We start from the raw sequence: 14,323 nt of genomic DNA, 5'->3' as shown, positions 1-14,323 counted from the left end.
TTTGTTAAAATGTTGTTTTTTACACTTTGTTTGTGCATGTAGAGAGAGAGAGAAATTCGAAAGGAAATAGGAGTTGTAGAAACGTTTGCTTAACCATTTTTTGTTTAAACTACATCAGACAGGTGGACGAACACGGGTATATGTTCTGTGTATGGGGCCGATCTTTGCCATGACTGATATAGTTCTAACTTAGAACCAGATACAAAGATTCGATTTGCTGGAAGTCGGAATATTTAGTTGTAGGTTCGTAACTGAAAATTAATAACAAACTGGCTACGGGTTTTTGTAAATATTATACATTCTAGTAATTGTATGATTAGAGAACGTACACGGGTAAGATTCAAGGTTCTTGGTAAGGGTTGAATCAATAACGTGAATGAGTAAAAACAAACCATGAAATATAACATTTCTATTACACAATGAATATATCAATTATTTCTTTATTAACATATTAGGTAATAAATCGACGTGCCATATTCAGTTTTATATTTTAATTACCAGTAGGAAACCACAAGTTCTTATGAGTGAATAATATCATTTTCCCAAAGTTTGTATGTATGTGATTGTCGTACATTTGTGTCGATTTCTGTCCACGCTTTTAATTCTTTACCCGACCGCTGGGGGCGGTAGTATCGGGAAGAAGAGGCCGAGAAGGAAAACTGTGTCGACAATTTTTGAGTGTTGGTCAGGTGTGATAGAGGAATTAGCTACAAGCTGGCCAGGTGGGCATTGGAAGGCTAACGGTGGAAGCAGTAAGAAGGGAATGGCTGGACCGGAAGGAAAAGGTAAATCTGAACAAACGTTTCTTTTCGTATCTGCTGGGATTCAGGTGTCGCAGACGTAACGCATTTCGTCTCGACTACTTGCTCTAAGAACGACAGTACATTGTACGAGTGGCAGTTAAAAGTGGTTTAGTACCATAGATGCCTTTTCTCTTCGAAGAAAAATCTTGCTTTGCTAATAATTTATAGGAATTGTAAAAGCAACATTTATAGGCAGCCCTTCTGATTTTTTCTCTTGAAATTCTCTCTTGTTTAATATTTAAAATTTAAGATATTTATTGCCATGAAACCTTTTTAATTCATAGTTTATGGTCGTTAAAGAAAATACTATTATTTAAGATGCATCATTTTTACATTTTATAAACCATTGCTGTTTCTCGTATTGGCATGAGGAAAATAATAAAGGTGAAAAACACAACGAATTTCTAGATAGCAATAAAAATAAAAAATGCAGTTTACTCTGAGATTTCTCTTTCTCATGAAAAATTGTAACTTAAATGTTGATAGTAGAAGCTATTTGTCGTAAACCTTTCAACTATCTTAAAGGAGCCTGTGTCATATCAAAAGACGCGCGTATTAAAGTATGTAGGAACTCACTAGCTTGTGTGATTGACAAGAAATTTGGATTAGTATAACCAACCAGTGAGTTGAACCTCCCGTTTTTCTGTTCTGTCATATGGCTTCACTCATGTACATTTTGGACCACCTAAAGGACCTTCGCTAACCGCCAGTGATCTTAGGATCACACTTTGAAAACCATTGGTGTAACGTGAAAGAAGCTATGTTGGGTTATGTTCATATCATGCTTTACATTGCTTTAAGAAGAAAATACTTAAGTTAAATTTTTAAGAGTTGAAAATCGACTATTGTTTTTCTTTAGGTGATGGTTTTAGTGCTTACCATCGTGTAAAAATGGATTTTTACCTCAACGATAAGTCTGGGTGCTTTTAACACTAACTATCAGGTTTTCTATGCCCACAGATAACATATGGTGTTCTATACTTAACCACAAACAAACAAGCAAGAAAACGTCCACTACAGAAGGGACTTAAACATAGGTCTTGGAAATGAAATACTAAACATTGTTAACAGTCTATAAGACAAAAAATCATACCTCCGTTTTGTACTTCATGAAAAACTACGAACAACTTAGTTCATATATACACGTATTTTTATGGAATTTACAAGAGAGGAGCATGATAACCTACATCTCGTGACGTTTGTTAATAAACTGTTTGTTGTAAGTGGTTATAAAAGTAATGTGCTGTTTAATTAAAGTTTTCTGACACTTGTATTTCATTACTTTAGGTCCAGGTGTCGTTGTTAAATGTTATTATGGTGGATGAAAGATATAAACGTTGAGTGAAGAGCTTAGGCCTTAATTTTTTCATACTCCACAGTGTTGAAAATTGGTAAAGAAAAAATGGGTAAGTTAAAGTGTGTGCAGGTAGAATCGTGGCACAGCGAAGTTATTTTAGTGACTGAAATTCCAGAGTCACTTAAATGAAACTGAGTTTGTAAAGCTAGCTAACTATCGCTTTAGCGTGCAGATAGTCTTTAGGCTTAGTTTTGAATAGTAAATAGAAAGCAAGTCGAGATTGTGTTAATTCTCCAAGTTATCTATCCTTTATAATCCACTTGAAGGCATGGAACATAAGAACATTAGTGTTTGCAAAACCGGAAACTTAAATAAAATGTAAGTACCAGAAAAGGTTGACAGCCTTCAAATATTCGATAATGATAAGTGTTAAATAAATAAATAGAAAAAAGTAAATGCATCAAATTATTGCGTATTTCAACAGACAAATTTTCAGAACTTCGCATGTGGTTACACAAGGGAATAAAAACACACAATACTGAACAGATAGGCTAGTCTAGTTAACGGTACCCACCGCCAACTCTTTGGCTGCTCTTTTCTAATTGATCGGTGGAGTTTGGCCGTCATAGATGCAGTTTGCTCACGACCCTAAGATGTGGCAGCAGGCGCGAATCGCAAATACCTTAACAACATGCAGAAAATTTCGTTGGACACTACTTCCATCACCAACTGTTGAGCTAGTGATGTCTAGTTTTTAGCTGGAAATAAACGTTTTATCAGATGAAGTCAACATTTATGTAAATAAAATTTTTCATCGGGTTTCTTGTAGTCAGGTGTGTACTATTTTAATATCACGGAACAATCCAAAGAGTGGAAGTTGTGGGTGGGTTGAGTTACAATAATAAGGAAAGAGCGAGATAGGATTTATAGTCTTAGCGCTAAGAATTTAAATTAAGGGGAAAATCAGCCCTTTGTAATACAAATTATGGGGGGAATTTGATAATAAAAAGGGGCAAAGGATGTAGTAAAGGATTGATGACCATCTGCCTAAACAGAAATTAATTAAATGTGACCTATACTATTCCACTTGTAAGTGGAAAATTATAATCCATATCAAAATGAGCACGTACCAGAAAGACTTGTTTCCTTTAAAGGTAACACAATACACATAACTTGAACTCCTGTCCAATTTTTCGACGTAATTATATGTCAAATAATAAACCAGACAATGAAATTGTGTAATTATGTCAATACTTCTTGCTAGTGAAAACAAGGTAAAATTGACTTTTCAAGTGAAAAAAAACCAAGGCCAACAAAACAAATTCGACTCTTACAAGATACTTTCAGACTTTGTTACTGTATCATTTTCTTTCATAGTTTACCACTTGTTAAATTAACATCTGGAAACAGACACCCTTTATTTTGATCAACGAATGTGTTTACTGATTTTGTGGACTGTTTCTATGACTATTTTTGATAACATTTTTCAAGCTGAAATCCCTTTCACGTGCTGCAGATGAAACCGGTAAAATGAGGCAAATTTTGTAAAGAATAACCAAGTTCTTCAAATCTTCTGTTACTTTTTCTGCAAATGTGAGATTTATACAATTAAGACAAATTAGCAGTTTAAGTAAAAGGAATTCTGCGTGCACACAAGCTTCCAAATCTAGTGGGATAATGGTCTGATTTTAGAAGAGCCATATTTATCAACAGTATCATGTCACATTCTTAGGATTAAGGACAACAGAAGTTGGAACAACTGAAGTATCGTTTATGAGGAATCTCTTGAAAATTATCAGTGAAAGACTACTGTGTTAACAATTTTGTCTGTCTGTATACAATACCCCATATCTACCCCATGGCACTGAGGTGTAAATATTCCGTACTGATAATGATTCTTTAGTTAAAGCCTTCAGATTGTTTTTTATCTGTTCAAACTCTGTAGAATTTTTCTCCATTTCAGGAGTGTCTGACTTTGTGCTTTTTATCACTGATTAATGTCGCACACTGTGCGACTGATTTACTTCCAAGTGCATTTCTTAAACAGGGTGTAAATACGTTAAGCAAAAACATTAGCAAACTATGAGTGAAAGCCTTGTGCTGAACCATGGTCGTTTAAATCAGTTTCATGTTTAACTAGAACTGGACACGGTGTACATATATACATACTTCATACTAAGCCATCTTACGTCACGTAGTCCGCTAAGTGTATCTTATCCTCTAGTGTTTGAATTTCCTCCAGTTTTAACATTCTTAATGGTGAATTATGAAGGTAAGTAAAAAAACAACAACTCTATCTTTCGTCTCATAATCTTGCAAGTAGTTAAATCCGTTATCTACCTAGTTTGTAACCACAGCTAAACGATGACCCACACAAACACATCTCCCTTGCTACTCATCATAATATAATTCCATCTGAGTCAAACCCTAATAGTTTGGCTATTTCTACCCTTCTGTCTTTACAAACTTATCACGACACCACTACTACTGTACCATTTACAATCTCAACATTTGTTCACATAGTGTGTTTCCCTTCGTCCATAATTTTTAAGAGTCATAAATTAATACATTTTTAGATAAAGAAATATCGGTGCACTCGTCAGTGTTAACACTCACAATATCACTCCTGGTAAGTTACTCCTAGGGAGTTGTGCTGACAGGCATCATTCAAGCCAGCAAATTCTGGTTATATCTGAAACTGGAGGAGCAAACATTATAACATGATACACATGTTTAACTGGCAATTTAATATATGTTAAAACTAGTAAGACAGAATAAAAATATAAAACGTTCTCTTGTCTACTACGCCACCTATAGTCTAGAGTATCTGTTTTTGTTTTGTTTTGTTTTGTTTTTTAATATGTAAAGTTTTCAAGCCATAAACCAAAACACACTAACATGAAATTAAAAAAAAATACGCTGCACATGCAAAAAAAAAAAAGGATCCTAGGGTACGAGCTACAACGTGGGATTATAAAATGTATCCTAGGTTTCGGAGGTGACTGAGAAGTAGGACTCACATTGCGGTAGGGATACACCATCTATCAGTGATAGATAATTAATCAGAGGTTGGAATTTGCTGTTTTTAACGCAGTCCGTCCTCGTGATTTTGTTTATTCATTTAACTTCATTTAGATATAATTATTTAATTTTACGAATATATATTATCAGAAAATTATTGCTGATGGGCAAGAAAAAGGTACATGGGTACTTCAGATTGAAATTAATATGTAAAAATATCCGTTCTAAATTTTCAAGGGGGTGCCCTATTCTCTCCAATAGTGGCGACACCAGTGTGACAGACCAATATGTATTTGTCATCCATGAGCTTTGTAAAAAATTTATCCTGTAACCAAGCCCCGATCATTAGACTAGCTTATATACCTTTTAAATGAAGTTCAATAGCCTAGGCCTCCTAATATTAGTAATAATACTAATAAGTGAATAGCCTACTTACTTTTAAACAATTCCTTCATATATCTGTGAAGGTGGTTGACTTCAGCCATGAAATACGTTCTTGAGGCAGAAAGTATCCTTTTCTCATGTTTGCGACATTAAACATCTATTTGTACTGAACTGGTTTTGAAATCTTTGCACTCTTTCTACAACGATTTTGTTTTTCGTATTAGGCCAAGCTGTTATGCAACTTTGGCAAAACGTGCCTCTGTCCGTGTATTATAACCACGGCTAAATACGAAACCATTTTTAAAACTTGTTTATCCCCATTGGGACAATGGTAAGTAATGGATTTAAAACGCTAAAATCAGGGGTTCAATTCTTCTCGGTGGACACTGTAGACAGCCCGATGTGGCTTTGCTATGAGAAAAAACACGAAAAAGAAATGTACAAACATTTTTAACTTGTAAGGCTTTCTTTCTGAAGCTCGGTGCCCCCGCTTTTCCCTCCAAGCTGGGCCTAATGTTAGGCCTAACACTAGGTGAAACATTTTTTTCTCATTCTACCACTGCTAACGTTTCGACCTGGTATTTCGATGAACATTGCGAACAAGATTTGCAGTACTACTGGCGAAACTGTTTTGGTAGGTTTCAAGTGTAGCCATATTTAAAGTCTCATTTCTGTCTGTCTTCTGTTTAAGCAGGATTACAAGTTTCCCGCAGCCATGATAGCGTAAACGAGTTTGGCATAGTCAGCTAGTTAGCTCATTGTACTGTGTTGAGTGATGAGGCATACAAGTGTACACAGTTTAGGCGCGATTAATCTATATTCTATATACTCGTATATGTGTGCGTACAGAACTCGCACATTTGGTAATACCATCGAACACAGCAAGTTTACTAATTGTCCAATTACATAAAACATTAAAATATTTCCGCTTTAAAAATCTGTTTAATTGGTTGCATTTAGAAGCATGCATCGCAAATTTATCAAGTGAACCTATCAGAATTGTCATTATTTCGATTTTAATTTTAAAAACTTTCCTCTACAATCTAGTCTATGATTGGATAGTGTTTATTAAATACCAAAGTAACAATATTCTCCTTTTGTTGTGCGAAAATTTTCCTCTTGAAAAAACTTTTTGAGGGATTTTGGAAGAAAGTGCGTGAATCCCAGGATCCAAATACGAACTCTGGATAGAAATATAATGTTCCGCAAAGTTAGTTGAAAAATAACAATGTTTTTATATCCTCGTGTTTTTGTATTAAAGTTGTCATCCTAGACTATCTATCTAAAGTAGGTCTTTGGCAGTGTAACAGAAAATGTACCATTTGTACTGTTACTGCAACGATACTTTATTAAAGTGTAATAAGTCTTATTATTGGCTGGGCCTAATTCAGGAAGGAACACAAAGAAAACAAGATGAAGTTGACATTACTTGATGGTGTGAGAGATCCTGATTGGCTGAATCCTTTTGCCACAGGCCCGGCATGGCCAAGTGGTTAAGACACTCGACTCGTAGTTCAAGAGTCGCGGGTTTGAATCCTCGTCACACCAAACATGTTTGCCCTTTCAGCCGTGGGAGCGTTATAATGTTAGGGTCAATCCTACTATTCACTGCCGAATTGTGTGGTATTTCTCTGTAGCACACAGACTGTACTGTTTATAACGATCCTCTTTCCTCTCCAATGGCCTTGAATCACTTCACGTTTATTCACTCTGTCCTCGTCGATATTCGAAACTGACTGACCCATTTCTTTTTATCTTTTATTTCTATCCAGTTCTTCCGGATACCGGGCTACGTCGGTATTTGCGGGAACAAGCTCACTGACACCGTCTCCTCTGATGCTGTCACAGCTGTGCCTGTCCCACATATGGTCCTGTATTAAAGGCTCGCTCGGCTTAGCACCAGTTGACAGTCGACTTGTAGTGAGTAACGTGACAAGTGTTTCCAGATGAAACCTTCTGTTGCTCTTTGTCTATCTTATTTCTGTAAGGATTAGAAGTTGCCCTAACAAGAGTACCCATTGGTCAGTTTTTTAACTCATCGTTTTCTTTTATCTGGAACTGATGCACCAGTGTGTGGCCTTTGCGACGCTCAAATCACAATAACCTACTCTTTACTGTCGTGCTGTCGTTACGATTCTGAACGACGACACCATTTTCGAGATGTTTTTCCTCACGTCCGCGATGACAAGAAACCCTCTCGAACTAAAAATTTATTCTAAAAATGACTGGTATGGATGTTAAAACTATAGTTAAAATGAAGTGTAGTACAACGTTTCGACCTTCTTAGGTCATGTTCAGGTTAACCTCTTTGTTAAAAGGTCTTTATAATACATTTTTTCCATACGCTGGACAGTGTCATTGTGGATGGTGATACTTTGTTGTTGTTGTTTTTTAATTTTTAAGGGTCACTGGCCTTTTTAATTTTAGTAACATTTTTTACCTGCTTTTTGTAGTGTATTTAGTTTTACGTGGATTCATTTTCACACTTTGTAACGATTTGTAACTTTCACGTTTTATTTACTGGCTGTTTGACTCAGATAGCACAATGCCTTTACACCAATAAACGCGAACCAACCAAACCGAGTTGTATGAATAAAGAAGACTGCAGTTTAAAGAAAGTGTTGAATACAACCAGTGAGATATTCAAAGTATCTGAGTAAAGAAGATAGTATTGAATGTAAACGTACAGTGTGGATCACTGTGTACCACACATCCATTGTTTGTATATGTACAGTGTGGATCACTGTGTACCACACATCCATTGTTTGTATATGTACAGTGTGGATCACTGTGTACCACACATCCATTGTTTGTAGACATACAGTGTGGATCACTGTGTACCACACATCCATTGTTTGTAGACATACAGTGTGGATCACTGTGTACCACACATCCATTGTTTGTAGACATACAGTGTGGATCACTGTGTATCACACATCCATTGTTTGTAGACATACAGTGTGGATCACTGTGTGTCACACATCCATTGTTTTTAGACATACAGTGTGGATCACTGTGTGTCACACATCCATTGTTTTTAGACATACAGTGTGGATCACTGTGTACCACACATCCATTGTTTGTAGACATACAGTGTGGATCACTGTGTACCACACATCCATTGTTTGTAGACATACAGTGTGGATCACTGTGTACCACACATCCATTGTTTGTAGACATACAGTGTGGATCACTGTGTATCACACATCCATTGTTTGTAGACATACAGTGTGGATCACTGTGTACCACACATCCATTGTTTGTAGACATACAGTGTGGATCACTGTGTACCACACATCCATTGTTTATAGACATACAGTGTGGATCACTGTGTACCACACATCCATTGTTTGTATATGTACAGTGTGGATCACTGTGTACCACACATCCGTTGTTTTAGACATACAGTGTGGATCACTGTGTACCACACATCCGTTGTTTGTAGACATACAGTGTGGATCACTGTGTACCACACATCCATTGTTTGTATATGTACAGTATGGATCACTGTGTACCACACATCCGTTGTTTGTAGACATACAGTGTGGATCACTGTGTACCACACATCCATTGTTTGTATATGTACAGTGTGGATCACTGTGTACCACACATCCATTGTTTGTATATGTACAGTGTGGATCACTGTGTACCACACATCCATTGTTTGTTGGTGTAAAATGTGGATCACTGTGTACCACACATCCATTGTTTGTTGGTGTAAAATGTGGATCACTGTGTACCACACATCCATTGTTTGTAGACATACAGTGTGGATCAATGTGTACCACACATCCATTGTTTGTAGACATACAGTGTGGATCACTGTGTACCACACATCCATTGTTTGTACATGTACAGTGTGGATCACTGTGTACCACACATCCATTGTTTGTATATGTACAGTGTGGATCACTGTGTACCACACATCCATTGTTTGTATATGTACAGTGTGGATCACTGTGTACCACACATCCATTGTTTGTATATGTACAGTGTGGATCAATGTGTACCACACATCCATTGTTTGTATATGTACAGTATGGATCACTGTGTACCACACATCCATTGTTTGTTGGTGTAAAATGTAGATCACTGTGTACCACACCCGCATTTGATGTAAACGTAGTGTGTGACACTTTATTTACATTTTGTTTGTTTCATTTTGAAGCTGTACAATAGGCTATCTGTGCTCTGTTCATCACTCGAACCCTGGGTTTTACTGTTGTAACTCTTAAGTTCGTTAACTTACCTCTGACTTACTGTTGAACGAGTCATTCTACAAACTGAGATTGCAGATTTTTGTTTATATCAGTATAAATATATCGTCTACTGTAAAGTGAGAAATCGTTCAATTTTTTGTACTTTTGTCTTCTGTTTACACAAGTGATCAGCTTTCACCTCGTTTATGGCGTTTTAGCCTGTAAGATATTTTTTTTATCAGTATTTGTTTTCCAGCTCAAACTATCGGAATACTTCACGATTTTGAGGGCGTGAAAGATAGGTGCACCGTGTAAATCATATCTCGACAACATTAATGCAGGTTGGCCCAAAGGTATCATTCCTGTGTGAAAGTTTAATAAATATGGAACCACAGACATGATATTTTAAATGTTCTTTAGCCCAACTCAGTCTTTATTGACATGTAAATTGACTTTTACCTGTGTATCATTGGCAGGCTGTCAGTACGTATAACCGATATTCCATTTCAGTTCACGATCGCAGCAACATGCCCACAGTTACAGTGGTGATGGTGTTCGTTATTTTGACCTTTAGCTCCGTGATGTTTGTTATAGGTATGTGACACATAATATCCTTAACATATCCCCACAATTCTTTCCCGTACTGGCGTCTGCAATTACGTTGCATAGCAGACACTGACTTGTTCTCTGCCATCCAAACAGCATAATGAGACTTTTCTTTGCACAGCAGACACTGACTTGTTCTCTGCCAGCCAAACAGCATAATGAGACTTTTCTTTGCACAGCAGACAGTGACTTGTTCTCTGCCAGCCAAACAGCATAATGAGACTTTTCTTTGCACAGCAGACAGTGACTTGTTCTCTGCCAGTCAAACAGCATAATGAGACTTTTCTTTGCACAGCAGACAGTGACTTGTTCTCTGCCAGCCAAACAGCATAATGAGACTTCTTTGCACAGCAGACACTGACTTGTTCTCTGCCAGCCAAACAGCATAATGAGACTTCTTTGCACAGCAGACAGTGACTTGTTCTCTGCCAGCCAAACAGCATAATGAGACTTCTTTGCACAGCAGACACTGACTTGTTCTCTGCCAGTCAAACAGCGTAATGAGACTTTTCTTTGCACAGCAGACAGTGACTTGTTCTCTGCCAGCCAAACAGCATAATGAGACTTCTTTGCACAGCAGACACTGACTTGTTCTCTGCCAGCCAAACAGCATAATGAGACTTCTTTGCACAGCAGACAGTGACTTGTTCTCTGCCAGCCAAACAGCATAATGAGACTTTTCTTTGCACAGCAGACACTGACTTGTTCTCTGCCAGCCAAACGACATAATGAGACTTCTTTGCACAGCAGACACTGACTTGTTCTCTGCCAGCCAAACAGCATAATGAGACTTCTTTGCACAGCAGACACTGACTTGTTCTCTGCCAGCCAAACGACATAATGAGACTTTTCTTTGCACAGCAGACACTGACTTGTTCTCTGCCAGTCAAACGACATAATGAGACTTTTCTTTGCACAGCAGACAGTGACTTGTTCTCTGCCAGCCAAACGACATAATGAGACTTCTTTGCACAGCAGACAGTGACTTGTTCTCTGCCAGCCAAACGACATAATGAGACTTTTCTTTGCACAGCAGACGCTGACTTGTTCTCTGCCAGCCAAACGACATAATGAGACTTTTCTTTGCACAGCAGACAGTGACTTGTTCTCTGCCAGTCAAACGACATAATGAGACTTTTCTTTGCACAGCAGACAGTGACTTGTTCTCTGCCAGCCAAACGACATAATGAGACTTTTCTTTGCACAGCAGACGCTGACTTGTTCTCTGCCAGTCAAACGACATAATGAGACTTTTCTTTGCACAGCAGACACTGACTTGTTCTCTGCCAGTCAAACGACATAATGAGACTTTTCTTTGCACAGCAGACAGTGACTTGTTCTCTGCCAGCCAAACGGCATAATGAGACTTTTCTTTGCACAGCAGACACTGACTTGTTCTCTGCCAGCCAAACGGCATAATGAGACATTTCTTTGCACAGCAGACAGTGACTTGTTCTCTGCCAGTCAAACGACATAATGAGATTTTTCTTTGCACAGCAGACAGTGACTTGTTCTCTGCCAGTCAAACGACATAATGAGACTTTTCTTTGCACAGCAGACAGTGACTTGTTCTCTGCCAGCCAAACAGCATAATGAGACTTCTTTGCACAGCAGACACTGACTTGTTCTCTGCCAGTCAAACGACATAATGAGACTTTTCTTTGCACAGCAGACACTGACTTGTTCTCTGCCAGTCAAACGACATAATGAGACTTTTCTTTGCACAGCAGACACTGACTTGTTCTCTGCCAGCCAAACAGCATAATGAGACTTTTCTTTGCACAGCAGACACTGACTTGTTCTCTGCCAGCCAAACAGCATAATGAGACTTTCTTTGCACAGCAGACGCTGACTTGTTCTCTGCCAGCCAAACAGCATAATGAGACTTTTCTTTGCACAGCAGACACTGACTTGTTCTCTGCCAGCCAAACAGCATAATGAGACTTTTCTTTGCACAGCAGACGCTGACTTGTTCTCTGCCAGCCAAACAGCATAATGAGACTTTTCTTTGCACAGCAGACAGTGACTTGTTCTCTGCCAGCCAAACGACATAATGAGACTTTTCTTTGCACAGCAGACAGTGACTTGTTCTCTGCCAGCCAAACGACATAATGAGACTTTTCTTTGCACAGCAGACAGTGACCTGTTCTCTGCCAGTCAAACGACATAATGAGACTTTTCTTTGCACAGCAGACAGTGACTTGTTCTCTGCCAGCCAAACGGCATAATGAGACTTTTCTTTGCACAGCAGACACTGACTTGTTCTCTGCCAGCCAAACGGCATAATGAGACTTCTTTGCACAGCAGACAGTGACTTGTTCTCTGCCAGCCAAACGACATAATGAGACTTCTTTGCACAGCAGACACTGACTTGTTCTCTGCCAGCCAAACGACATAATGAGACCTTTCTTTGCACAGCAGACAGTGACTTGTTCTCTGCCAGTCGAACGACATAATGAGACTTTTCTTTGCACAGCAGACAGTGACTTGTTCTCTGCCAGTCAAACGACATAATGAGACTTTTCTTTGCACAGCAGACGCTGACTTGTTCTCTGCCAGTCAAACGACATAATGAGACTTCTTTGCACAGCAGACAGTGACTTGTTCTCTGCCAGCCAAACAGCATAATGAGACTTCTTTGCACAGCAGACACTGACTTGTTCTCTGCCAGCTAAACGACATAATGAGACTTCTTTGCACAGCAGACGCTGACTTGTTCTCTGCCAGCCAAACGACATAATGAGACTTTTCTTTGCACAGCAGACGCTGACTTGTTCTCTGCCAGCCAAACAGCATAATGAGACTTTTCTTTGCACAGCAGACACTGACTTGTTCTCTGCCAGCCAAACGACATAATGAGACTTTTCTTTGCACAGCAGACAGTGACTTGTTCTCTGCCAGTCAAACGACATAATGAGACTTTTCTTTGCACAGCAGACAGTGACTTGTTCTCTGCCAGCCAAACGACATAATGAGACTTTTCTTTGCACAGCAGACGCTGACTTGTTCTCTGCCAGTCAAACGACATAATGAGACTTTTCTTTGCACAGCAGACAGTGACTTGTTCTCTGCCAGTCAAACGACATAATGAGACCTTTCTTTGCACAGCAGACAGTGACTTGTTCTCTGCCAGTCAAACGACATAATGAGACCTTTCTTTGCACAGCAGACAGTGACTTGTTCTCTGCCAGTCAAACGACATAATGAGACTTTTCTTTGCACAGCAGACAGTGACTTGTTCTCTGCCAGCCAAACAGCATAATGAGACTTCTTTGCACAGCAGACACTGACTTGTTCTCTGCCAGTCAAACGACATAATGAGACTTTTCTTTGCACAGCAGACACTGACTTGTTCTCTGCCAGCCAAACAGCATAATGAGACTTTTCTTTGCACAGCAGACGCTGACTTGTTCTCTGCCAGCCAAACAGGATAATGAGACTTTTCTTTGCACAGCAGACAGTGACTTGTTCTCTGCCAGCCAAACGACATAATGAGACTTTTCTTTGCACAGCAGACAGTGACTTGTTCTCTGCCAGTCGAACGACATAATGAGACTTTTCTTTGCACAGCAGACACTGACTTGTTCTCTGCCAGTCAAACGACATAATGAGACTTTTCTTTGCACAGCAGACGCTGACTTGTTCTCTGCCAGTCAAACGACATAATGAGACTTCTTTGCACAGCAGACAGTGACTTGTTCTCTGCCAGCCAAACAGCATAATGAGACTTCTTTGCACAGCAGACGCTGACTTGTTCTCTGCCAGCCAAACGACATAATGAGACTTTTCTTTGCACAGCAGACGCTGACTTGTTCTCTGCCAGCCAAACAGCATAATGAGACTTTTCTTTGCACAGCAGACACTGACTTGTTCTCTGCCAGCCAAACGACATAATGAGACTTTTCTTTGCACAGCAGACAGTGACTTGTTCTCTGCCAGTCAAACGACATAATGAGACTTTTCTTTGCACAGCAGACAGTGACTTGTTCTCTGCCAGCCAAACGACATAATGA

General features: G+C 38.9%; 1 protein-coding gene across 2 annotated transcripts in view; it reads left to right on the top strand.

Moving 5' to 3' along the window:
- The first annotated feature begins 634 nt into the window (after positions 1-634).
- Positions 635-14,323, top strand: part of LOC143231974 (transcriptional regulator protein Pur-beta-like) — an 80,448-nt gene continuing 66,759 nt past the window's right edge. Inside the window, exon 1 of one of the 2 annotated variants that reach the window (XM_076466900.1) lies at positions 635-785. In XM_076466900.1, coding sequence (XP_076323015.1) covers positions 764-785 — 22 coding nt within the window. In that variant the 5' untranslated portion in view covers positions 635-763. Of the gene's footprint in view, positions 786-2,102; positions 2,210-14,323 lie in introns of those variants that run through there. The other variant, XM_076466907.1, reaches the window with a different exon arrangement.

Source organism: Tachypleus tridentatus, chromosome 1 (genome assembly GCF_004210375.1).
Source record: "Tachypleus tridentatus isolate NWPU-2018 chromosome 1, ASM421037v1, whole genome shotgun sequence".
Taxonomy (NCBI): domain Eukaryota; kingdom Metazoa; phylum Arthropoda; class Merostomata; order Xiphosura; family Limulidae; genus Tachypleus; species Tachypleus tridentatus.
Note: the sequence above shows the minus strand (reverse complement) of the source record. Positions and strands in the feature narration are given on the sequence as shown.